Here is a 27,011-nt window from a genome sequence, read left to right on the forward strand (position 1 = left end):
TGATGTGGAATAAGTCACAAAATCTTAAACACATCTTCATTTGAAATGGTAATAAATAACTTGACATAAAAACATGTAAATGTACAATACACTGAGGTTCGTAAGATAATTCTTAGGCCCTAAATCTATATAGCCATGTGTCAACATATAGAAAAATCATTTTACAACACTTATTTACAATGATCAGATTTCTGCATTGAATTCACACACAAGTCATATCGTACTAATAATCACATTATTTGGTACTATCAGTAACACACACACATCAGTTGGTTCTACTCACAAATTCATCAATGGAGTAGGAGTTGGCCACCGATTAATCCTTTAGGCTCCTCATAAACTGAACTTTTTTACTGATTACACTTTTTATGACTGCTGGTAAGCTGTTGAAAATGTGTGTTCTAAATAGCAGACATCTTTCTGTACCAAAGTGAACAACTGTATATCTTTGTGAAGATTGTTATTTATGATACTGATTCCATGTTTTGAAAAAGAGATATATTTTTAAAGGCAAATTTCATTAAGGTATAAGTATATAGGGAAGCAGTAGTTAGTGTGCCCGGTTCCCTAAAAAGACCTGTGCAGGATATTTTTGAGTTCACACTGCCAATCATTCTTATGATATGTTTTGAATGCAGAAAATGTGAGCTTGGCTTGACGAGTTACCCCCAAAAAAATAATCTTTTATGACATAATGGAATGAAATCAAGCATAGTATGTTAGCTTTTTTTAAATTTTTATATCACCTATGTCTGACAACATTCATGTTGCAAATAGAGATTTGTTTAAGCACTTCAACAGTTCTGTGGTATTCTTTTCCCAGTTGAATTTATTGTCAAGCTGTAATCCCAATAGTTTAACATCGTTATGGTCTTCTATCTGTTTGTCATATTATCAGCATACACTGGTTGGAAACATGTTACGAGTTCTAAGCTGCATGTAGTGCATTTTTTTCAGAGTAACTTATCATCTAATGAATTAAGTATGTTTGTTAGAGTAGTTCACTGTCTAATGAATTAAGCACGTTTTCACTGGATGTGTAGAAACCCTCCACAACATCAGAACTCTTTAGAAATCCATGCTGTGAATCTGACAATACATTGTTTGTTCCAAGATTATTAAGAAGCCGGCTGTTTACTACCTTTTCCAAAATTTACAAGAATGCAAGTAAAAGTGAAATTGGATGGAAATTTGACATCATTCCTGTATCTCTTTTCCTAAACAAAGGCTCAACTTCAGCATATTTCAACCATTCAGGAAATGTCCCACTGATAAGTGATAAGTTACACAAATACATTGTTACAAAAGCACTCTCATTCATTAACTTTGTTGATGTTTGCAGTTAAAAAATAAGAGTGAATTTGGGGTAAATTTTGAAATTCATAATACTAGAAATGAAAGTAATTTCTACACTACTTTGTGTCTGTTATTTTCTGGTGGAAAAGTCATTATCAGGTTCCCAACAGACATCAGTCAGGAACTTGTAAATCTCCAAGTATTTAAAATTAAACTAAAGGAGCACTTTGGTAGTCAATCTTCATGCAATTTATACGAATAACTGTAGCATGTAAATTCTGGTTACACTAAATTCAGGTTGTAACTTTTTCAAGTATATAGTTAGCTGATAGCAATCCTTAAAATAAATAAAATTACATAAATGCTTGGGTTGAATTGTTGGATAAAAACAGCAGTTGAAGCACACAAGAGAGAGAGCAGTGGCTTTTTCTTCAGTCAATTGCTTTTCTAGTAAAATACATAATACCTTGATTTATGATGTATTAAAAATAACACAGAAGTTTTGAAACTTGCAGGCAGATTAAAACTTGAGGTGGACCAGGATGCAAATGCCGGAACACTGCCTTTTGTGAGCAGTGTTGTTACCGAGTTAGCCTACCCATTATGTGAATAGTTTACCACTAGGTTTAATTATTTGCTAGTGTACTTTATACAAATTGCCTGCTTCTGCCTGTTAATGCATAACTTAATTCACTCCACATCTCTGATAGCCATCCTTCATGATTGAATTCACAGAACACAATATGTGAATGAACATGTGGGAGGGAGGACCTATGAGTCATAAGTAGATGATAATTCACTGTGTTGTGACAAGCCTATTGGTCATTCATCAATGGTGGTTTTCTTATACCTTTCAGGTTCAGCCCCAAAGCCGCACGAAACATTAATGAAAAATATAAAGTAATACTATGTTGTGCCTCTAGATGTGAACAATATGTTGAAAATTGAGCCATATATGATGAGAAGTAGTGGCTTGTTCCAAATTAGCTGTCTTTCCTCCAACAAGTATATAGCCTATCAAGAATTCTAGAAGTAATTACAGTGATTATGGTGGGACTAGATTAGCACAAGTTATAATTGTTTTACAGTTAGGCTACTTTTCATAAGTAGCCAATAGTTGCTGCTTCTGATTGTTTATATTACTCATCCTGGAAAGCTCTGCTACATGACTGTGTAGGGCCGCTATCACCACATATAATTGCCACAATGAGATTCATAGAATACAATGTGTGAATAAATGAATGCAAAAATAACATCAAGTGAATATTCATTTCTTACAAGCCCCTTCAGGAAGGTCTATTATTTACATAGTAGTTCATAATAAGTCTGTATTAGAAATCCAGCAGAGAAATACATGTTTAACATGGTGGCCAGAAGTTTAAATAAGAAAGCAATGTTATTTCGAAGCTCACAAACGTGTCAAGAGTATTCAGGAGACCATGCTGGAAATAATGTGCCTGAAATTGTACAGACTTCTTGTACAATAATCATTGTTCCTCTTGAGAAATTACCATTGCCTGTCGGAACTGCGGCTCCTGATATCTCACATGTGAGGAAACAACAGAATATCAACTATTACATTAGCGACTAGTGATACAATAATGATTATCGCTCTTGAGGGATTTCGGACGGACTTTAAAGTAGTTATGCTTGAGCTCAACTTGTCACCACAAATTTGACAACCGAGGTATGGAGTAGGGGGCCTAAGATTTACTTCCAATATAACGATATGAATGTAATTAAAAAAAAAAAAAATGCTCGCGGCGACTTATGGGTGTGTTAGACGGATGAAGTAATTATTGACGTGCTTGTACCTGCTTTAAAATCACTGTCCGTACATGGAAAGCAGCCTCTATCCTAAATCAAAGCTTGCTTCCAAGAAGAACAAGAAAATGCTACACAAAAAATTAATTTTTTCGTAATGTTTATGTTTCATATTTGCTACAGTGCACTTGTCTTCTCGTTTAATTCATTTCTTTGGTACCTTAATCAGTTTTGATATGATGCATGTCTTGGAAGCAACCAGGACTGTGGAAGAGTGCCAAGATAAAGTTTACAACCACGAAGCGAATCTGCTCGTTTTAATTTCACGGCACAGGTAAAACAGGAATATGACAGACGCTGTACACCAGCGATAGTGTTATGTTGCAGAGCAGTATGGCGCGCGAGTCCGCTGCGTCTGTATGGAGGGGGTAAATCCGGCATAGCATCGCCCGGCTTGGGCGTCTGTATGACGAAAGAAACGCAGTACTGTTGAAGTGCCTGTGGCAAGAGTGTCGCGAGCGGGAAGAGGGTGTTGTGATTAACAATGCCGGTGGTGCTGCTGGACCGCTTACCGCTGCCAAGTTTGCGAGCTTACACTTTTATTAGCTTATTACTTGTGTCGTGTTCCGTGTATTATGCTGTGCAAGTTACATCTGATCCCAAGTGGAGAGCAAATGCAACGCTGGCAAGTGAAGGGACTGGTGAAACACCCCGTGACACCGTGGAAAGAACTGTGGAGGAACCTAACTTGACCTTATTCCAGTACCTGACGCAGTTGGTGGTGTTTATGGTGCAAGAGCCACTTTGCATATGGGTAAGTTACTTTGATACTATGGTTTACCATTAATTTTTCCTGTAGCTCAGGAGAGTGGATGAATTTCCCTTTTTACTGTTGAAATACTCATTGAGAATCTTCAACGGAAATGGAGAATAAGCTTTGCGGTAACGCAAATATTTATGTTGTGTTGTATTACGTTCGTTACCATATTGGTAGGAAATGTATTAAATTTATAGTCTCTACGGGTTTGGCGCCAGATCACGTTATGCAAATTCCACAAGAGTATTAAATTTATGTTGGAAAAATGTACTTCATATGATTTTTTTTAAACTGACCATTAACGCAGTAGCTGGAGTTATTGAAATATGTAGCGGCGTTCAATAACAATATGTTTGTATAATGAGTGCCGGACAGCAGTTACGTTATTTCCGACAATATTAATTTCATGGTTAGAAGCGCCATTAGCCAGTTGTATTGCCCACACTAAACCAGTCTCTTGTAATTAGGCCGACTATTCCCGTAGTGGAACAAGCTGTTTATGATTTGAGAGCGAAATAATACCGCCGGTCCCTAGTAAAGACCAAACCGTGCCCAAGTTGGGCAACAATAGATTTCCTTAACAATTGGTATTACCTATATAGAAACAGACACCACTGAAACAGATGACGAAACTTACATTGCTTCGAAAGAGATACCCCAGTAATCAAAGATGATGTGAAGTTACTTTGTCATAAGCCCTTTCTTTTTTAACTATTGCACAGGACACAATTCAATTGTATAGGCAAAAGCTATTTTGATATCTCTCTCTCTCTCTCTCTCTCTCTCTCTCTCTCTCTCTCTCAAGACGATGATTGGAGGTATTGAAAGTAAGTTTACGGACTTGGAGCACGTTACCATTAGTACTTATATGCGTTTTATGAGAAAACTGCCCTACATAGTAATTTTTTTAACGACTGTTTGGAGAACATGCGTCTGCATCCATACCCAGCAATCCGCTGTGAAATGGGTAGCAACGGGTACATTGTAGGACTTAATATGGTCTCTTTCTGTCCCATGCGCGTAGGGAGCGCGGGAAGAAAGGATTGATTGATTTTAAACGCCACTGCACGGGCTGCAAGTAGTAATCTTATCTTCGGGATGCCTACGGAAGCGATACATAGAAGATTGTAGTATATTACTTGAGTTTTACTTAGTTGTTCTTGAAACTCTGTACAATAGGGACCAACCGAATGAGGTAATGCAGCTGTCAACACACCTTCATTTTCGGGAGGATGGAGTTGGATCTGCCCAGCCACTCTAATTTATGATTTCCATGGTTTTCCTAAATAAGACAACGGCCCAGCAGCTGTTATATCCTTATAAAGCATATTTTCTTATTATATATTTTTGAGCTTTTTATTTTCATTGTATAAAATGACAAATCCTACATCACTGCGATTAGATTCCAGGATGTATGGATGAATAAATAAATAGTCAATGATAATAGGTTGTTTTTTACGGGATAGCTTGCATGTATCTTCAAGTGCATGCCAGTTCATTATTATTATTATTATTATTATCATCTCCGTGACACTCATCCATGGATGAACCAGAAACGTGACGATTCACGTTACCCTCCTCTGTACACTGAAGTATCACCCATTCGCTCCCTTTCTTACAGGTTTCACACACTTGTGAGCAGCATTCTCAGGATGGAACCCACGAGTGTTTAGTAAGCAATACTCTTTAGAGTTGCTATCATTTCCCCAGTATTTTATCAGTGACAAGGAAGTCTGCACCTGCTTTGCAACGACTGGCAATGAGACTGTAATCGTTCCATTAAATATCCATGGATATTGTTAGGTTGCCTGTTAGTAAATAAGTACTCAACAACTTCTATGTTCCATAAAGGTTCCGGAATTCATAATAAATGGAAAAGCTTAAAATAATGATGCAGTATGCAGGTCGGGTCATACGCTAGTCCTATGTGCCAGACAATAAAGCTTAAAAGTCCGTAGACATGTTGTTACAATCTTTTGAAGCCGTCATCAGCCTCCTACGGTGCTCAGGAGCCTTGGATAATGCTAACGAAAGTGCAACAAGGTAGCTGCGCTTGTGAAGGTGAGTTCCGGCAGTGAATTCCTCCAGACTGTCACTATAGCGTAACTTACGTGAAATGATCTCGTCATGGGTAAAAGGATAACCAAAAAGTAAAGTGCAATATTTAATCAAGGTGGATGTATACACAACTGCAAGTTTGAAAAGTGTGCACTATCGAGCGTTTGGTGCAAGTGTGCCTGAGCACCTGTGTGGCACGTGATTTTGCACGACTGTTTTAACAGTGCCACGCTCGACGGTTTTTAATTTATGCAAGCTGGTGCGAGCACACCAAGAGAAGTATGTGCTTCAGCAGGTGTGGGGATATGCGCAGATTTTTACAAGAAATCGTAAGTTTCGAAACAGCCATCGTAGCGGTACTATGTTTTCTGAAGAAGTTTGGTTCAAATGGCTCTGAGCACTATGGGACTTAACTTGCGAGGTGATCAGTCCCCTAGAACTTAGAACTACTTAAACCTAACTAACCTAAGGACATCACACACATCCATCCCCGAGGCAGGATTCGAACCTGCGACCGTAGCGGTCGCGCAGTTCTAGACTGTAGCGCCTAGAACCGCTCGGCCGCCCCGGCTGGCTCTGAAGAAGTTTGTTCGAGCGTATAGTCTTATCAGTGGAGCAATGAAATAATCGTAACTTAGTTGCCAATTGATTGGCGGGAGGAGTAAATACAAAAATGCAGAAAATGAAGTGGCCAAAAGGAATACTAACATCCAAAATTTGAGACTGACGGAAAGTGAAAGATGCTAAAGGAGGAGTGGCTAGATGAGAACTTCAAAGCTGTTGAAGCACGCATGACTATGGAAAAGATAAATGTCGCCTGTAGGAAACTTACACACCTTAAGAGAAACAGTTGTATGAATATTGAAAGTTCAGATGGCAAGGCAAGTAACCAATAAGCAAAGAACAGGAGGTTGTGAGGAGGAAGGAATATATACATTGTGCAACACAAAGGATCGCTTTTTGAAACCCCGTAATTGCCTCCCATTGCGACGTAGTTTGAAATTTGGCTCAAAATAGCCTACAGCCTTCCTCTGTAATGGCGTAAATGCGTGGCGGCCTGCGAAGTCACCCACGGGCTTGATGATGCCTCAAACTGCAACGCATCGTCACATGCGAAATAACGGTCCCCGTATGAGGTGTGATGTCGGTCAGTGATGTCACGTTGGCACAAAAAATCGCCACAGGTCTGCCCAACGCCATGGTGGACGTGTCACTCGTTGACAAGACCGTCACACTCCTCTTACCTACGTTTCACCCCTTTTAATGCCTCTGATCGCTGGAGTCAGAATCATGACGCCCAGCGTTGAAATCGCGCTGCTCCACCGCTGTCCAGCATCGAAACGAAAAGGTCGCAGGAGATGGCATATAGGGCATTGACAGCAACTCTTCCTTAAGAGCATTGATTGTCTGCCATTTCCTTCTTAAATTTGATACTGCATTTATTTGTAACATTTACAGCCAGATAAATGGTTGCTATAAGAATAACTTAACTATTATAAATGGGAGACAGTAAAGACAATATCTGTATTGGTATACTGTGGTATATATTTATCTTTGGCGAGAGGTGATAAATCATTCACTATTAATAACAGCATAAATAGAGTACCATGAATCAGATGTTCAAACAAATTACAGATCTGTGTCCATGCTGCACAGTGGGAATGCGCAGTCAACCAGTAACAAGAGAACCACCTCCCTTGCTCCTCAGCGTGTAACCTCGTTAAAATACCGCTGTTGTGTACTTTCGGATAGACGACTCCAGAGAACGTTTTGATGTTGCGTTCTCTTAGCACCACGTTTATCGACCTTTATCCCGTAGTAAAGACACTCGATTTTGCTGTTGACATGGAAGCGTAGCGTGGTAGTCAGTCAAGTCGTTTAGCAGAGTCCAAGCAGATCGTCCCGACCTGGAAAAGTGTATCGCTGGGAGGATAACCCCTAGGACCGCGATGCCGCCTTACGTCACATATCGGCTTGCCTGATTAACAACTCTGAGCTATTTGTGCATTTGTAGGCAAAGAATCCAGAGTAACCAACAATATGTATACACTTTCCCGGTGAATATGGGTGCAGCGGCATGGCGGAATTATTTTTCCACCTGATTTTCCGTGATTCATCACATTTTTTTTACCATATATGTATCCCATCCACGTTATCACGCTAGTTAGCACATTTAGTTTTCACGTCCTACGCACAGCCAATAATTTAATAAATGGCAGTTCATGGTTTTACTGTTGTCATAACAATAATTATAAGTAAGTATCTTCAATGGCCACTTCCTTCTCCCATCCGCGGTTCTATTCCGTTCGCCTGCATGAGTTCAATTTTTACGGTCATGGTCATTGCCTTGGTCATTTCGCGGCGTGGAGCTTAGGCGCAAGGGATTTTCGTTTATTGCGTGCAGCTGTTGATACAACTTTGTTTATCCTCAATACTGAACTGTTTTCGAGCATTGATGTGTGTAAATAACTGATGTCCCACTCGTGAAGGGCTTTGGGGAAAATGTTATAAAATTTTTAATGAAAGATGACGTAAAAGCAAATTTGTACTTGACATACCTTCATGACTGAGAAATAAAGGTATATCACAAGAGGTGTATGTGACCTCTTATTCGTGAATTTTCTTACCACGGTATTGGGTTTCACGACATACGTTCTCACATAATTCGTAGATAGCGCCTTGTCTTTGTACACATTACCTCGGAGGTGGCCCCATAGAAAAGTCAGGGGGGCGTATCAGGTGACTGTGGAGGCCATAATTCTTTGGAAATAAATTGTCATGGAAAAATCTATCCACCGCAGCCATACTCGCTATAGACGTGTGGCCCCATCTCGAATACACCAGCCAAGTGCTAGTCTTTCCTTATCGAACTGGTTCACAAATTCATGAAAGAATACCCGGTACATTTCATCGGTGACTGTATTGGGGAAAAAAATATATATATTGGTTCGATGCTGCGTCACTGTGATCATGCACAGAACACTGAAACATGAGACCCACACACAGCTCGCGGAACAGGTGCTGCCACATCGAGTTACATGAGAACATCCGACGTGAAATCCAATACTCTGACACGAACATGCAGCGTTGTGTTCAACTGCCAGGTGGTGGTGGTGGTGGTGGTGGTGGTGGTCAGTTCTAGCACCTCTTGTAATGTACCTTCACATCTGAAACTTGTGGGTATATCGTGTACATATTTCGTTTTATACGCTCTTTTATTATGACTTTTATAGAACTTTTCCTGGGACTCTTACAAAACATCCTGTGTTGTTTCTTTCGGGACTGCCTTTTTTTTCTACCGTTCTTCTTCCAGAACGCAGTCGTAAGAAAGAGTGAAACTGTTGGCTGTGAGATGCAGAGCTGCAGTTTAATTGACTTTAGACACTCCAGGAAATTGGCCGGAATGTTCCCGAACGCTTCCTGTTTTTTCTGGGGATTTGTTTTGCAGGAAGTAGAGGCCACGGAAAGACGGGTTGCTGTGCTGGCGCTCGCGTTCTGGAAATACGGTGGCTGAGTCACTGGCAATCAGCTGGAAACGGTAGAAGGCCTCGGCGCCACAGGCCAGATCCCAAGCTGGAAAACAGAAGCTGCTGGAAACTACGTCATCTCGCCTTCTGAGCAGACGGGTCTCCCCCGCAGTCGAATCTCTCGTTAGGTGCTTGTCACGTAGCATACCACACACGTGTAAGTAATTTCTAAAACCGAAGATTCAGCAGCAGCGATGTTCTATTTCAGCACTTCCATCAGTTCTAAAGCTGTCTATAACTCGTATCTACATGTTTGCTAGGATGGATGTGAAGTAATTTAGATGTCATTTTAAAAACGTGGAAACTAAAAGAAATTATCATTTACTAGTTACAGAGTGTATACACCCCGGGACATCCGGGAAAAACCCTTGAATTTTTTCTTCCGGAAAAAAATTGTGAAAAACTCGGAAATTTTTCGTTGTTTTAGTTTTCAGTTACTTTGGTTGCAAGGCCTGCTACTGCTGCTGAATAATACTGTGGAAATAATACATAAACGAGAGGATAGTACCAAAATAAAACTTTGGTTGCAAAGAAAATGGTGTGTTTACAGCAATAGAACAAAGTATATACACAAGCGTCTGCCGGAAAAAAAAAAAAGAAAAATGTGTCAAAGGCTTTAGGAAGAAGACTGCAAAACTTCCGAACAAATTGGTTTCGATGAGCATGATGTCGCGACTGTTGGCATTTGTAATAGGTCGCCGAAAAATATTGTGAATCGTGGTTTGAGAAGCGTTTCTTTCCATAAATTTCCTTTTACGCAATATAAACTTATGTTACGTTTGAGAATGTGCGATGAATTTCTTAAATCACGGAGCGTTTGAATCTCATTCAGAACTTAGCAGTTTGATGACCAGCTATTTAGAAAAATTTCTGGCCCAGAAGACCGGGTCTTTATGTCATTATTTAAAATTTACTGCCACATTTGTTTGATATGTCATAAAAGGTAACACGCGCAAAAAAGACCAACATTCAAGGTTAGTTTTTCGTATTTATTTTGGCTCTTTCACAGACTACAGTTGCGCAATACCGATGGAAAAAATAATTATCCTTCAGAAAAAAAGTGCGATGTGAGTTCTTGATTAGTTTCATACGTAATTGGGTTTTTTGGAAGAAGTCGAAGTGCGCGACGGAATATTTGATCGTACAACTAACCCATTAAATGCTCTGTGCAAAGCAGTGAAATTTATAATCGTGCTAGTCAGAAATATTCAGCTGCTGCAATTTAAGCTGTGCTTTTAAGATGCTGCCTAACCACACCCTCCGAAAAACCAGGAAAACATTTTGACGACCAATAATATACTGTATGTACGCTAATTTAAACCATTAATTTTTTCTATTTGAGTGTTCGCACTGCTTAACAGTGATGTTGCTTTTAGCTGACTACATCGCATGTCTTGTGCTCGGAACATCTGCCGTCATTGTCTGGCTAAATCACTGGACAGGAACTATGGGCGGACAAAAGTCCATCGCAATGCCGATAAGTTCTACGCCCGTGTATAAGTTTTACGGCTCCAAGGTAAAGCATATTGTCATTTAACACGGGTAAAATATACTTCCAACCGGGGAAAAGTGTATTTAACCGGGACATCCGGAATTTTTGTCATGTCTGCATATAGGCTACGCCCTGTAGTTACATTGTGTACAAACAGATCGAGCGTTTACACGTTTCGTCAGAAGATTAGAAAGGGAGTAAAATGTTGACCCTCCTTTAATTCCCGCGCCAGACAATTATGGAGAGAATTCTTTGGCGAATACGTACGTTGATGAAATGACAGGAAAACTGAACATACATATTGTACAGTGTTTGACCTACTTAACAATTCCATTGCGTGTGGAAAAAAAAACTGATTGAATCACTTACTTCATATGCTGAAGAATGTGGCTTAAAGTGTGGTCGTTGCGCGGACTCCAACCAAGCATTGAGAACGTTTTAGATTATCGTGTGCAGCACCTATGACGACTAGGTCCATCTTCGAAATATTGCAAATAAAATTTGTATTGGCACTCCAGGTGGACACTCGAAAAAGATTCTCTTTCGCTGGGGAAACGTCATAAGTAGCGACAAAACAGCCTCCTACCAAATATCCCGAAAACAACCAGCAGGACGGCAATATGTGCCTAAGAAAGGATTTAAGAGAACTAATTTTTATGTAGAGTGGAAGTATAAGCGGGCGATCAAAAACTTTGAATGCCGTACAGTCAAGAATCGGTATGCCACTCAGGAAAAATATTCGCGAGCATTGAGGCAATAATCCCAGTCTGAGCAGGTTGTTGGGTAAAACACCGTATCCTGCTTGAAGTCCGTAACTGCCTGGTGCACATCCTTGTCTGACAGCAATCGTCAAACCGTAAAGGCCTTTAAGGGGTCGAAGGCGTTATAATCGCATGGGGAGAAATGAGGACTATGGGCTCGAGTGTTTCCCACTGAGTTGGTTCGCAATGGATGAGGCTGGCCTCCCACACAGACTGCGTTGTGTTGAATCGCGATCAGCACGGAACTTGGAGCACCATTCCACAACGGTGGTTTTCGACTGACATGCTGCCTTATTCAGATTCTTAATCCACCGGTGTTTGTTCATCCGCAGCCAAGTAAAGAATTTGTTGGCTACCGAAGGGCACACACAAATAGACAATTACGTAAGAGACAATTTTTTGACGAGTACTTATTCGTGTTGACAAAATGTCACAAAAGATAAACACATTTTACAGTGTTAAGCCTGCTTGACAATTGCATTTTGTGTGAACAAAACAGATCGTGTCGTGTACTTAATGTGCTGAAGGACAGATTGGTTCTGCTTGGACGCATTTGGTAATAATAACCCCATAGTTCGTTTCTGCATGTACCGTACGCATGTCGGAAAGACACGGATGCCGCATTGATCTCTGACCTACATGTGGGTGCTTATAGATCCACATCAGAGTCGCGTTACGTTGCTATAGGCCCTCAAACGAAAATTTTTTGATCGCCCCCTTATAATAAGGTTCACCAAAATGTCGCGTAGTTGCCAGTGTAGAGCAAGTTTTTAGGTTTGATGAATTCCGAATGTCAAGGGCTCGAAACTCAGCAGGTCATAGGATTTATCTTGGCACTTGTTCCACCCCTGGCAACTGTTTGCTAATGCGAAACATGCAAAGTAGCCCTGTCACCCAATTGAACGGTAGGAGGAAGGCGAGAGCACCTCACTCTCAGTAGGACCATGTCTAGCATTGCATGGAGGTGTCCTTATCAAACTAATGGGTTGAGGACGACTTCGCTCATTTACCCCAGCAGGCTCTCACTAGGTCTCACACGAGAGTGAGTTGACCATGCTAGACTTTTCTGTCGTAGAAAGTTAAGTGTTACAGCAGGGAATTGAACAGAATGACCTCCATGCCAACTATCCTGGATTCCGAAAACATAGATCATGTGTAACCCAGTTACTCGCACTTTTCTCACATGACATACTGAGAGCTTTGAATCAAGACAGTCGGTAGATGTAGCATTTCTTGATTTCCGAAAAGCATTTGACTCGGTACAGCACCGACGCATATTGCCAAAAGTACGATCATATGGGGTATCAAGTGAAATTTGCGACTGGATTGAGAACTTTTTGGTATGGAGGACACAGCATGTTATCTTGGATGGAGAGTCATTGTCAGAGGTAGAAGTAACGTCGGGTGTGTCCCAGGAAGCGTGTTGCAACCCTTGCTATTCACGTTGTATATTAATGACCTTGTGTGCTTTTTGCAGATGATGCGGCTATCTATAGTGAAATACTGTCCTAGAGAAGCTGCAAAAATATTCAACCAGGTCTTTGTAAGATTTCAATTTCGCAGAGATTGGCAGCTTTCGCTAAATGTTCAGAAATGTAAAATTTTGCACATTACAAAACGGAAGAACATAATATCCTATGACTATAATATCAGTGAGTCACTTTTGTAATCGGCCAACTCATACAAATACCTTGGCGTAACACTTTATAGGGATATGAAATGGACTGAGAAATACAGTCACTTTACATAGATTTCTTACGAATCACCCGTGTGGCCCATTCTACAGTATTGTTAAAGTGTGCGGGACCTGTACCAAATAGGACTAATAGGGGATATTGTCCGTGTAGAGAGAACGGTAGCACGATGGTTACATGTTTGTTTGACCCGCGTAGTGTCTTAGTGATGCTGAGGAAACTGAACTGGAATACTCCTGAAGATGACGTAAACTATCCCGAGAAAGTTTGCTAACAAAGTTTCAAGAACCAGCCTTAAATGATGACTCTAGCAATACACTAGATATCGCTCACGTAGGGATATGAGGACAAGATTAGGATAATTACAGCACACAAAGAATCATTCAATCATTCTTCCCGCGCTACATACGTGAATGTTCGGTACAGTTGGACGTACTATGTCGTGTCCATTCGGCTTCTTGCAGAGTATGGATGTAGATGTAGAACTACTCACTGCACTTCCGGGCTTATAACATCAGATAGTCACCATAGAGGAGGCGGCATCATGTCGTTCATTTAATGTTTAATGCTTTGATACGGTACTCTTGTATTGCTTCCTCAGAGAGTGAGTGGTTTAAACAGGTACCAAAATCTTTGAACGGTTTTGTACTAAATATAAGTGAGCTGAAATTCTCAGATTGGTTGTAAACAATTGGTACCAAATAGTATCGCTAACGGGAAACTAGTGTCCCAAAGACGTATGATCGACTTCTTTTGTTCTCAACATATATAAACGATGTGTTGGATAGGGCAAGCAGTGATCTAAGACAGTTTGCTGATCATGCTGTGTGTACGGCAAAGGGTCGTTGTTGAGTGACTGCAGGATGATACAAGATGATAGAATTTCTATTTGGAATGATGGCTGACATCTCGCTATAATTGTAGAAAAATGTAAGTAATGAAGATGAATAGGGAAAAGAATTCTGCAGTGTTAGAGTACAATAGGGAAAACCATTCTGCGTTATTCGAATACAGTATTCCTGGTGTACTGTTTGACACACTCGCATCGATGTAGCTATAGCGTTGCAGAGAAATGTGAAATGGAACGAGTAGGAAAGCCGAATGGTGGAATTCGGTTTATTGGGGAGTTCTTGGTAAGTGTAGCTCATCTATGAAGGAGGACGCATGTATAAGACTAATGGAGTTCATTCTTGAGCACTGCTCTAGTGTTTGCACCACGTCGTATCAAGGAAGAAATCGTGGCAATTCAGACGAGTGCTGCAAAATTTGTTACAGGTAGGTTCGATCAACACTCGAGTATCATGGAAATGCTCCGTGGGCTCTAATGGTAATCTGTGGAGGGAAGAGGAAGTTCTTTTGTGGAACACTACTGACAAGGGAAACTCCCCATCGCAGCTCCCTCAGATTTAGTGGCAAGATGGCCCAGTGGAGAGCCTTTCAAAAACTGAACACAGGTCAGGCATGAAAGCAGGAAGAAGGTGTACTGAACAGTGCGAGAAAAATACAGAAACTGAACGGTCCAAGATGAAAAAGTGCAACATCGAGCACAGTGGAAGAGCCGCGGTGTCATGCGGTAGCTCAGTGTGTTCGGTCAGTGTGTTACCTGCCCTCTGTGATAAAAAAGTGAATGTATCAACGATGAACTTGAAGGAGGGTCATGGGACGTTCACCCCGAACAAGTGCAACGAACAAAATGAGATAAAAAAATGTGGTCACGATGTTGGAGTGCAAAGCGGACGAGCCCTGTTCAAAACTAGATTAGATTAGATTAATACTAGTTCCATGGATCATGAATACGATATTTCGTAATGATGTGGAACGAGTCAAATTTTCCAATACATGACATAATTAAGTTAATTTAACAATATACTTAAGTTAATATAACAACTTTTTCATTTTTTGTGTTTTTATTTTTATTTTTTAAATATTTTTTTTTATTTATATCTAAAAATTCCTCTATGGAGTAGAAGGAGTTGTCATTCAGAAATTCTTTTAATTTCTTCTTAAATACTTGTTGGTTATCTGTCAGACTTTTGATATTATTTGGTATCGTGCCGCTTATTTATTTTTTCACATTTTTAGCTGTCCGACTAGTCATTGAAATGTTCTTTCTCTTTCTGTAGTCATGGCAGTTGCCATACCATACATTGGTTATATGAGTCATGTGGTAAGAGTACGTGGTGAATAGTGAGAGCAAGCGAGATACCATATAGATGACTCACAGAAATGAAAACATGAAATAAACTGATGTGAACTATGTTAGAAGAAAGGAATTAGTCAAAACTTCCAAAACGCGACGCAACTTCAAAAACTTTAAAAACGTATGTTTTGCAGAGCAAAGAGAAACTGTATGATTGTGAAACTGTGGAATATATTTGTAGCAGCTTACGTGACAAACTATTGTTTTCATCATTCCCTTGGGAGTGATCACATTTGACATTCTTACGAACACCTAAATCAGGCAAGGAGGCATATCTCACTCACTCAAGAGGCGTAAAAATAACGTGCGTCAATAAGAAATTCCGAACACGTACTGTCACTAATGCCGTGTATGGTACACAAGACGTGTTCGGCGATGGAGGATTCAGTTGACTTGTCGCCTTGTCATCAAATGTTTGCGGTTCCCATTCGAAAGCCACTTCCTTTCGGCTGCTAATAGAGCAGTTGTGAAGAATCAGCTTTCATTACAGGTCCACGACACTGACTCAAAAAAAGCAAGAATTGGCACGAGTGAGCTTTGAACTCGGATCGCACGCTTTGCAGTCCAACACTCAACACTGACTGCTTAACCATGACGCTGTGGCTCTTCCACATTGCTCCATATTACACTTCTTGTGCTTGGACCGTTCAGTGTTTCTATTTTGCATTTTTTTCCACAGGACATTATACCTTCTTCCTGTTTTCGTGCTTGATCTGTGTTCAGTTTCTGACACTGTCCACTGGGTCTTCTAACCACTAAATCTGAAGGGGTGGGAAGGGGGAGTTTCCCTTGTGAGATAATTGGGAGAACAGGCATTTGTGACAAATTGCAAAACGCTTCCTCTGCCACCAACGTACATCTCGCGTGAAGACCACAGTGCGAGTGCAAAAGGAGTTGAGATGACCTGCAGCGTGGTGCAAAATACTCTCCGCTGACCGCCGCATGCTTGCTATTTATGTATATAGATGCTATTCCACTCACATCCTTCTGAAGTCCCACACATAAAATGGACTGGTGGGACTTCGCGCAGTTCTGGTAGCAAGGTCCATAACGTGGCTGATGAAATGTTGGGTGACTCGTAAAGTGTTTTAGCAACAGGCTTGCGATTACACAAACTTAGTGCTTTGGCCCGGGAAAGAAGTGAACTTTGTTGCAGTGTACGGGTTAAATGTAATACGATATTGCAATGCCCCAGTTGTTCCGAATTATGATGCAATGTTCCATCGGACATGCATGCACGTTCTAAGGAACAGGCACTGTGGCGACTACAGCCGGTATGAAGTACACAAAATGTTTCCGCAGTTGCGAATATGGACAACCTTCAGCTGTATAATGGAATGGCAAAGAAAGTTGTGCCGGACCGGGACTCGAACCCATATTTCCAGTTTATCGCGAGCGGTCAGGTACTATTGGGCTATCCGAGCACGACTCCCGACCGGAGCGAAACTTCACATATTTCGTCGAACATGTGTGTACAAACTGTACTTGTACATCCATTATGTATATTACAGTACAGTCGCTTGCCCTGTGCGGGCGGATGTCCGAGGGAACTTTGCATCGTACTTCCGAGCTACATAGACACTGCAATAATGTAGTTAGCCGTCGACATCGGGCAAGCGACTTTAAATTAAAACGTCGACCCTGTACCCGGAATATACACAATAGATGTACGACTGCAGGTAATCCGTCACAAATTTTCATTGTTGTCATTCCATTTTACGGCTGATATTTATCCATATTAGCAACTGCAAATACTTTTAATGTAAATGTACTGCTGTTTGGGCTCTGCATTGACGTAGATCCGTGGTTGTTCACCAGTGATTATATATAAAGATTTCCTCCTCTCCACTCCGCACCTTCTCATTATTATAGCGGTATGGAAATGCATTTTCATGTGTTTATCTCTGATTTCTGTGGACACTTTTCACTCCAGAAAAAATGATTAACAGTAAATGTATATAGAACTGTAATCTTACGTTTACAAAATTTTATGATTAATTGGCTTGATATAAGGGAATGGCAGGGAGAGTGGAAATCAAAACAGTTACACAATCGACACAGAAGGAGCCACATACGTTGATATTGCTAAGTTTGCACGATTTTGTCATTGGTACGGATTACTTTGTACAAAGAGACCTCTGATAACGCTGTACGTATACAGTCGTATGCCTGACTTTCTATATGCCTCCCACTGTTTTTCCGTAGGTTATTTTTTTTTTTTCTTCAGTTCGCTTGATGCTTGAGCCTCATTCTGTCTGTCCTACGCAATCGTTTTACCTTTCTATTGAACAGATTCCTTCCTCCTGTATCCACCGCTCCTATCCGGACTTTCTCGAGGTCCTTTTTAACTTGTTGGATTCATGGTATAACTTTAATTTTCGTATAATGTCATACTCTTCTGGGTAAGCCTCATTCTCGTGAGTCTTGAAGCGTGTTTTAGTATGCATCTAAGAATACAAAAGCCCTGACGAGGTACTTGAATGGGTAGGAGGTTATTTAGTTTTCGTATAAGTAAGTTGGTGACATCCTGTGTCGTACTCGTTGAATGATACTTTGCTTCTGCTTGTTGAATCAAGCAAGAACCGGGTAACTGGTTTGGACGTTAGTGATGATATAGTCAGAGGAAGTAGCGAGACGCGTGTTGATTAACAGTTACTGGGACCAGTTTCCATGGCGGCCAAGAACAAACCACCTGAGGCCATACGCCCCTAACTTTATCCTGTGATTCTGACAAGATTGTCGGCTGTGTTGCTGATAGAATCTTTCTGAGCTACTGAGGCACCTTGCGAATTAGAGATTAAATCTCAGTTGAATGACTCCCTTGTAGCGTACTCTTTCCATTCTGTTATAGTTGGGAGACTCGTTCTAATGTTCTACTTACCCATTTATACCATCACTTTTTTTTCGGCATCCTGTGAGGTCTGTAACGATTCCTTGTTCTAAGACGGGGCATCTCGGGCTCACATGGTCGTACAAAACACTAGAAAAGAAAATAAAGAAATGTGTTAAAACCCGATTTAGCGCGCGGGAGAAACATTTTTAATTTGTATAGAGTTATAATTTCGCGTGCTCACTGACAGATTGCAGCTCTTTCAACAGGACACTACTTCACCGACTTGCGTGTTCCTAACTTACCCTCAGTTATCCAACTGGGAAAGGGACATGTAGTTTTTATACCAAAAATTGTCATTAATTTAGCGTTTAAAGAGCGTTTTCAACGCTATTGTTATTCTTTTTTGTGTGATAACGCTTTCCGCTTTCGCTAATGCCTCGTTTACTGCGAGAATTAGTTTTACTCATAGTCAATTTGTCATCTGCAGTTTGCGAGGTTACGTAAGCTTACTTGATTTAGAGCTTTTCAATAACGTTTGCTTACGACTTGGACGTCTTACGGTGCGAGTTACTTTGTTACAGTGACATGGGTTGAGAGGCAAGACATGGTGTGGCTTATCAAAGGCATAGATTTATACCATACTGTTGAGCACTCTGAAACTACAGTCGCTATTTGATTAAGGTTAGTTTGGACGGAACGTGAAACGTTGTGACAATCTTTCGTCGTTGCCGACGTGCACCTGCTGCCCATCAGCCGTGGACTCGTGATTTGTTCACACGGACAGAAGCGACAACGAAAAAGAGGCGTAGTTAATTGTGAAAAACTGACGATGAAAGAGTTGCTGATGGGTACTGTGTTCTGATGAGTTCAATTTTTGGTACTGTTTTGGTCTGAAGGTTGATTCAGTTACCCCTACCGTAGTGGCAATGGAACAACGGATGGTAGTTGGTTATAAACCAGATACTTGTAACGAATTTGGGGATTATTTGGTTAACATGGAACGAATAAATAGTTTACTAATAATTTATTCGATCTGTATAATTCGTGAAATCGCAGTTCCACCACATGAATTCGCCTTATACTACTTGATGCCGCATTACATTGGTAGAGACGAACTCGGGAGTGAAAATCGAACCGGTTCCAATTGAAGCGTGAGTCACAATTTTGGTATGACGTCAGGGGCGCACACACGGCTCTCAGTTAACGTGGGTGGGTGTTCCACGAAAGCTGGTGAATCATTACCTGTGGCAATGCGACTTAATGCACAAATAAAAAGCATGCGCCACGCTTGCCTGTTTCCTTACACAAGGAAAAGCTATTGTCGGCTTTTTTTATTTAATTACAGCATGCTCCATTACAATATTTGTAATACATGTATGTACTGTGTCAGATGTAATGTGTTGACGATGACGATGACGATGACGACGATGACGATGGATGAGATGGGAGAGGGTGAAACCCGGTGCCGGCACATAGCCTACTCCTAGCGAACGGCACAAAGAGGGCCGCCAAGCTTAACCTCGCTATCCGAAGAACGGATTACCGTCGACATTGTCATATGCCATCACTTCATGAGACACTGTGGGGACAGAGGTTTGGTCTTTAAAACAGGACATCGGTGCAAAGTTTGGTGATCAGGAACTTGACGTCACCACCTCTCCTCCCCTTGCCAGCCAAATACCGGCAGTGGAAATCTTTTCCACCAACAGGACACGAAGCGGCTTACCGCCGGGTCGAGCTGGAGCGCAAAAGCGTGCGTTTACGACCTCGGCTGGCGTGTTAAGCTCGGCGGTGTACGAAAATGTCTGACTACGCATTTTAAGCGATTCAGTTCACTATGTCGGATCGTGATTACAAGTGCCGATTTGTTGCAGCGGTTTTACCTTAATCGTATGCCCATTTGTGACTTGCCTGTTGTTAAGACTAGTAACACCAGATCGGCTTTGCTGGAAGAGCCTGGCGGAAGTATGGAAAGAAGCTTCCTGCTGACAGCTTTGCCGACCTGATGTTTAACATTTTGTCGTAAACAGGCTCATTACAGATGAATACCGGTTTCAAAATGAGCGAAGCATCTTGCTGGTGAGATTTCTAAGCTTATTGGACTGAGGTTACCCGTTAACGCTTTGTTAATATAGCAGACATGACAGAACCAAAGTCTGATTTGTACTCGCGTAAATAATTATGGCTGGCTGCAAGGAAGTGATGGCTTACGCATGTTTTTGAGTGGATGCGAACAGTTAACGTCTCTTACCCTGTAAGTTTCTTGCCCTCGTGACACCTGTACCAATTTCATGTTGCCCGTCTAACGGCTTACATGCTCAACGTCAAATATTTAACGTATTATTTCATTTGTAAAATAATCCTACGTTTGAAGCTGTTTTATACGTGGAAGTTCGATTCTTTAAAGAATTTGGGGTTTACTGATTTGTGTCGAATGCCTCCTAAATAACGAATTCTCTTATTTAACTTTTCATAACTGGGATTCACAGTCATTTGAAATTTCTTGAAAGACATCATTTTTACACCAGTGACTGTTAAACAGTCACTGGCGTAAACATGATCTCTTTCAAGAGAATTCTCTTGTATTTTAGATTTTTGTTAAGTATTTTCATTGAGACTTATTTTCGGAGTGTGAGGCATCGTTTAAGAGCTAGACTGCATTTACAACTGTTGATTCCAATACACCGGACGTTTTGTGTGTAGTTTTTAGACACCATCTCACATCAGATCAGGTTAGGGACTTGCTGTGTTGCTAGAGAGAGAGAGAGAGAGAGAGAGAGAGAGAGAGAGAGAGAGAGAGTCAGTTTCATGAAGGACACCAGAACGCAGAAGCAAGTGCCATATTAGTGATTACTGACTGTAGAGTGGGTTATGTATTGCCAGGGTGACACAAGTAAGAAATAAGAACCTTAGCATATTGTTCCTAAACAGTAGGGGGAGAGGGCGTTAACTTCCATGAGCCATGTTTCAGAAGCAGGAAAGCGTTGTGTCGGCTACCGGAACCTGATCATCAGTTTCTTTTTAAATTCTGCTCGAGTACTTTGCAAAGTCACGCTCACGTGCAATTTTGTCCTCGCGAAAATGTTGTGTGGGGATTTACGTTCCGGTGATTCAGTTAGGTTGTGCTATTGCGTGACGACTCTGACGGTTTGCTTTAGCTCTGTTCGTCGTTCGCTTAATAATCCTATTAACAACATGTATCATATGTGTGTTTTAGACACGTCTGGTGTTTTATCGTGTGACAGAAGCCGTACTACGATACAGTACAAACGTTAAAAGTTCCCAAACTAATCCCCTATCCTTCAGTACTGCGGCGTGTCTTGTTTCATTTTTGGAACTCTGGAATTTGCTAAAACGTTCGATGTATGTACACTTTTCTGAGGCGGGTAGTTCAGCTGCGTGTCTGCTTAATAAACATGATCGCAGTGTGTTACTTCCTGTTTACAGTCCTCCTCTCATAATTGGTGTTAGATTCCCGATTCTGTGTGGTAACAGTTTAATGGAAACGCAGGATAAGTAATACATCAGCCTTCGCGGGCTGAAAACCCGAGTACAAACAGTATATTCTTCAAATAGTCCAGATATGCTATCGCAGATATGCTGTAGAGGTTGACTTGAGTGGCAGACGAAAGACTGCCTTCATAATACCCGACGACCTCAACGAGTTCAAATGAGTGCTGTTTAGTCTGTGCAAACCCTTCAAGGCACCTTTGAACGCATGATGGACAACCTGCTTGGACATCATAAATGGACGACGTGTCTTTGCTACGCGGATGACGTTATTGTTTCTTCGAAGATATTTGAAGAGCCTCTAACGACTTGACATCTGTGCTGGAGTGTTTCCATGACGCAAATATTCAACTGAATCCAAGAAACTTCCGCTCCATCGCTCAAGAAATACATCTCGGGGCATATAGTTAACTATAACAGAGTCTGTCCTGTTTCATAAAAAGTAAGAACCGTGAGAGATTTTCCAACTTGTTGGCACATTCTTGATGGCAAGCTTCTTCGAAAAGTGCTCCTTCTAAACATGCTCCATAAAGATTTCCAGTTTCTTGGCACGGCCAATAACGGAATTTCAGCCAAGAGACTCCACATTTTCTTCGCGTGAGGTACACGAAGGTATCCTTAACGTAGCACTGTTAGCTTTTCGGCGTGAATGTCGCTGGAAAGCCACACTTTCATGGTACTGGCTAGGAGATTGGTGCGGTTTTCGAACCTTCTGAGGTTCGTCTTCATCTACATTTATACTCCGCAAGCTACCCAACAGTGTATGGCGGAGGGCCCTTTACGTGCCACCGTCATTACCTCCCTTTCCTGTTCCAGTCGCGTATGATTCGCGGGAAGAACGACTGCCGGAAAGCCTCCGTGCGCGCTCGAATCTCTCTGATTTTACATTCGTGATCTCCTCGGGAGGTATAAGTAGGGGGAAGCAATATATTCGATACCTCATCCAGAAACGCACCGTCTCGAAACCTGGACAGCAAGCTACACCGCGATGCAGAGCGCCTCTCTTGCAGAGTCTGCCACTTGAGTTTACTAAACATCTCCGTAACGCTATCACGCTTGCCAAATAACGCTGCGACGAAACGCGCCGCTCTTCTTTGGATCTTCTATCTCTCCCCTGTCAACCCGACCTGTTACGGATCTCACACTGATAAGCAATACTCAAGTATAGGTCGAAAGAGTGTTTCGTAAGCCACCTCCTTTGCTGATGGTCTTCAGATGGTTTTCCGGAAACCACATCGCTATTTCAAGCATATTGCTGGGTGCTAGCATGCGACGACACCCGTAATGGAAAAGCTTAACCTGCAAAGGGAAAAAAGTTTGTCGCTTACTACATTTCGGATTTTGGTTTGGGAAAAGTTCTGCGTCAGACGTGAGAATTTATTTCTCCACAATTACTAATTCTATTAGCCAGAAATCTTGCAGACGTCATCGACATACACTACCAAGGACAGCTATAAAATTTTGCTGTACGATACGTAGTTTGGGAGACGATAAATAGCCTATTGATTAGCGTAAAAAAATCACTAAAACTTAAATTTTTCTCTATTTACAATAGCGTAAAAATGTCAGAGTATAAAACGGCGTCAAAAGGTATGTCTCGTATCACTCTACAATGTGCAGTTGCCAAATTGCAAAAAATAACACTTTCATTTTTTACGTTCTGAAGCGCATCGCCCGTCACCTAGGAAAACGTTTCACGCAGCGCCCTGCAGCCTGCATCGGACAGTGGAAAACGCAGGCGCATTACGCAGCACGCTGCGATAAATTTTCGCACCTAGAGAAAACATACCTGGACGTACAAGGCTGTGTGTGTGTGTGTGTGTGTGTGTGTGTGTGTGTGTGTGTGTGTGTGTGTGTGTGTGTGTGTTAGATCTTATTGGACTTATCTGCTAAGGTCATCAGTCCCTAAGCGAACACACTACTTAACCTAAATTATCCTAAGGACAAACACACTCACCCATGCCCGAGGGCGGACTCGAACCTCCGCCGGGACCAGCCGACAAGGCTGGAACGGGCTTCTGATGGCAGGGAATGAAATGACAAAACTTTATTGTATAGGTTAAAAAATATCAACAAAGTTGATACAAAAATGTAATGTTAAAACATGCCGCTTATATTTGTTGATGGATTATAAATAAAGATTATCATCATCATCATCATCACCACCACCACTTAAGACTGATTATGCCTTTCAGCGTTCAGTCTGGAGCATAGCCCCACTTATACAGTTCCTCCATGATCCCCTATTCAGTGCTAACATTGGTGCCTCTTCTGATGTTAAACCTATTACTTCAAAATCATTCTTAACCGAATCCAGGTACCTTCTCCTCGGTCTGCCCCGACTCCTCCTACCCTCTACTGCTGAATCCATGAGTCTCTTGGGTAACCTTGCTTCTCCCATGCGTGTAACATGACCCCACCATCTAAGCCTGTTCGCCCTGACTGCTACATCTATAGAGTTCATTCCCAGTTTTTCTTTGATTTCCTCATTGTGGACACCCTCCTGCCATTGTTCCCATCTACTAGTACCTGCAATCATCCTAGCTACTTTCATATCCGTAACCTCAACCTTGTTGATAAGGTAACCTGAATCCACCCAGCTTTCGCTCCCATAGAACAAAGTTGGTCGGTGCACAGATAACTTAGTCTTGCTACTGACTTCCTTCTTGCAGAAGAGAGTAGATCGTAGCTGAGCGCTCACTGCATTAGCTTTGCTACACCTCGCTTCCAGTTCTTTCACTATGTTGCCATCCTGTGAGAACATGCATCCTAAGTACTTGAAACCGTCCACCTGTTCTAACTTTGTTCCTCCTATTTGACACCCAATCCGTTTATATTTCTTTCCCACTGACATTACTTTCGTTTTGGAGATGCTTATCTTCATACCATAGTCCTTACATTTCTGATCTAGCTCTGAAATATTACTTTGCAAACTTTCAGTCGAATCTGCCATCACAACTAAGTCATCCGCATATGCAAGACTGCTTATTTTGTGTTCACATATCTTAATTTCACCCAGCCAGTCTATTGTTTTCAACATATGATCCATAAATAATATGAACAGCAGTGGAGACAGGTTGCAGCCTTGTCTTACCCCTGAAACTACTCTGAACCATGAACCAATTTACCGTCAACTCTAACTGCTGCCTGACTATCTATGTATAGACCTTTAATTGCTTGCAAAAGTTTGCCTCCTATTCCATAATCCCGTAGAACAGACAATAACTTCCACCTAGGAACCCGGTCATATGCCTTTTCTAGATCTATAAAGCATAGATACAATTCCCTGTTCCACTCATAACACTTCTCCATTATTTGCCGTAAGCTAAAGATCTGGTCCTGACAACCTCTAAGAGGCCTAAACCCACACTGATTTTCATCCAATTTGTCCTCAACTAATACTGACACTTTCCTTTCAACAATACCTGAGAAGATTTTACCCACAACTCTGATTAAAGAGATACCTCTGTAGTTGTTACAATCTTTTCTGTTTCCATGTTTAAAGATTGGTGTCATTACTGCTTTTGTCCAGTCTGATGGAACCTGTCCCAACTCCCAGGCCGTTTCAATTAACCTGTGTAGCCATTTAAGACCTGACATTCCACTGTATTTGATGAGTTCCGACTTAATTTCATCCACCGCAGCCGCTTTATTGCACTGCAATCTATTGACCATTTTTTCCACTTCCTCAAATGTGATCCTATTTCCATCATCATTCCTATCCCATTCTACCTCGAAATCTGAAACATTACTGATCGCATTTTCACCTACACTGAGCAACTCTTCAAAATATTCCCTCCATCTGCCCAAGGCATCCACAGGATTCACCAGCAGTTTTCCTGACCTGTCCAAAATACTTGTCATTTCCTTCTTACCTCCCTTTCGAAGACTGCTAATTACACTCCAGAATGGTTTTCCAGCAGCTTGACCCATAGTCTCCAGTATGTTTCCAAAGTCTTCCCACGATTTCTTCTTGGATGCTACAATTATCTGTTTGGCTTTGTTTCTTTCTTCAACATAACTTTCTCTGTCTTCCTGAGTTCTAGTATGTAGCCATTTTTGATACGCCTTCTTTTTCCTTTTACAGGCTGCCTTGACTGTATCATTCCACCAAGCTGTTTGCTTTATCCTACCTTTACACACTACTGTTCCAAGACATTCTTTAGCCACTTCTAGTACTGTGTCCCTGTACCTTGTCCATTCCTTTTCCAATGACTGTAATTGACTACATTCAACTAACTGGTACCTTTCTGAGATCGCTGTTATGTACTTGTGCCTGATTTCCTTATCCTGAAGTTTCTCCACTCTTATCCTCCTACATATGGACCTGACCTCCTGCACTTTCGGCCTCACAATACCAATTTCACTGCAGATTAAATAGTGATCAGTGTCATAAAAAATCCCCTGAATACATGTGTGTCCCTCACAGCCTTCCTGAATTCCTGATCTGTTATTATATAGTCAGTAATACATCTGGTTCCCCTGCCTTCCCAAGTATACCGGTGAATGTTCTTATGTTTAAAAAAGGAGTTTGTGATTACTAAGCCCATACTGGCACAGAAATCCAAGAGTTGTTTCCCGTTCCTGTTGGCCTCCATATCCTCTCCAAATTTACCCAAACCTTTTCATATCCTTCTGTTCGATTTCCAATCCTCGCGTTAAAATCACCCATGAGCAGAACACTGTCCTTGTCCTTTACTCTAACAACTACATCACTGAGTGCCTCATAAAAACTATCCATCTTATCTTGATCTGTCCCTTCACAATGCGAATATACTGACACAATCCTAATTTTCTTGCTAGACACTGTCAAATCTATCCACATCAGTCGTTCGTTTACATACCTTGTTGCAACTATGCTGGGTTCCATTTCTTTCCTGATGTATAGCCCTACACCTCATTGTGCTATTCCTGCTTTGACTCCTGACAGGTAGACCTTGTATTCTCCCACTTCCTCCTCTTTCTCACCCCTTACCCGAATGTCACTAACAGCTAAAACGTCCAGCCCCATCTTACTTGCAGCCTCTGCCAGCTCTACCTTCTTCCCAGAGTAGCCCCC

The 27,011-nt window shown here is 41.4% G+C and overlaps 1 protein-coding gene across 2 annotated transcripts in view; it reads left to right on the forward strand.

Annotated features, from left to right (window-relative positions):
• The first annotated feature begins 3,516 nt into the window (after positions 1-3,516).
• Positions 3,517-27,011, forward strand: part of LOC126190793 (E3 ubiquitin-protein ligase AMFR-like) — a 314,778-nt gene continuing 291,283 nt past the window's right edge. Inside the window, exon 1 of one of the 2 annotated variants that reach the window (XM_049931341.1) lies at positions 3,517-3,874. In XM_049931341.1, coding sequence (XP_049787298.1) covers positions 3,605-3,874 — 270 coding nt within the window. In that variant the 5' untranslated portion in view covers positions 3,517-3,604. The remainder of the gene's footprint in view (positions 3,875-27,011) is intronic. The other variant, XM_049931339.1, reaches the window with a different exon arrangement.

Source organism: Schistocerca cancellata, chromosome 6 (assembly GCF_023864275.1).
Source record: "Schistocerca cancellata isolate TAMUIC-IGC-003103 chromosome 6, iqSchCanc2.1, whole genome shotgun sequence".
NCBI lineage: Eukaryota > Metazoa > Arthropoda > Insecta > Orthoptera > Acrididae > Schistocerca > Schistocerca cancellata.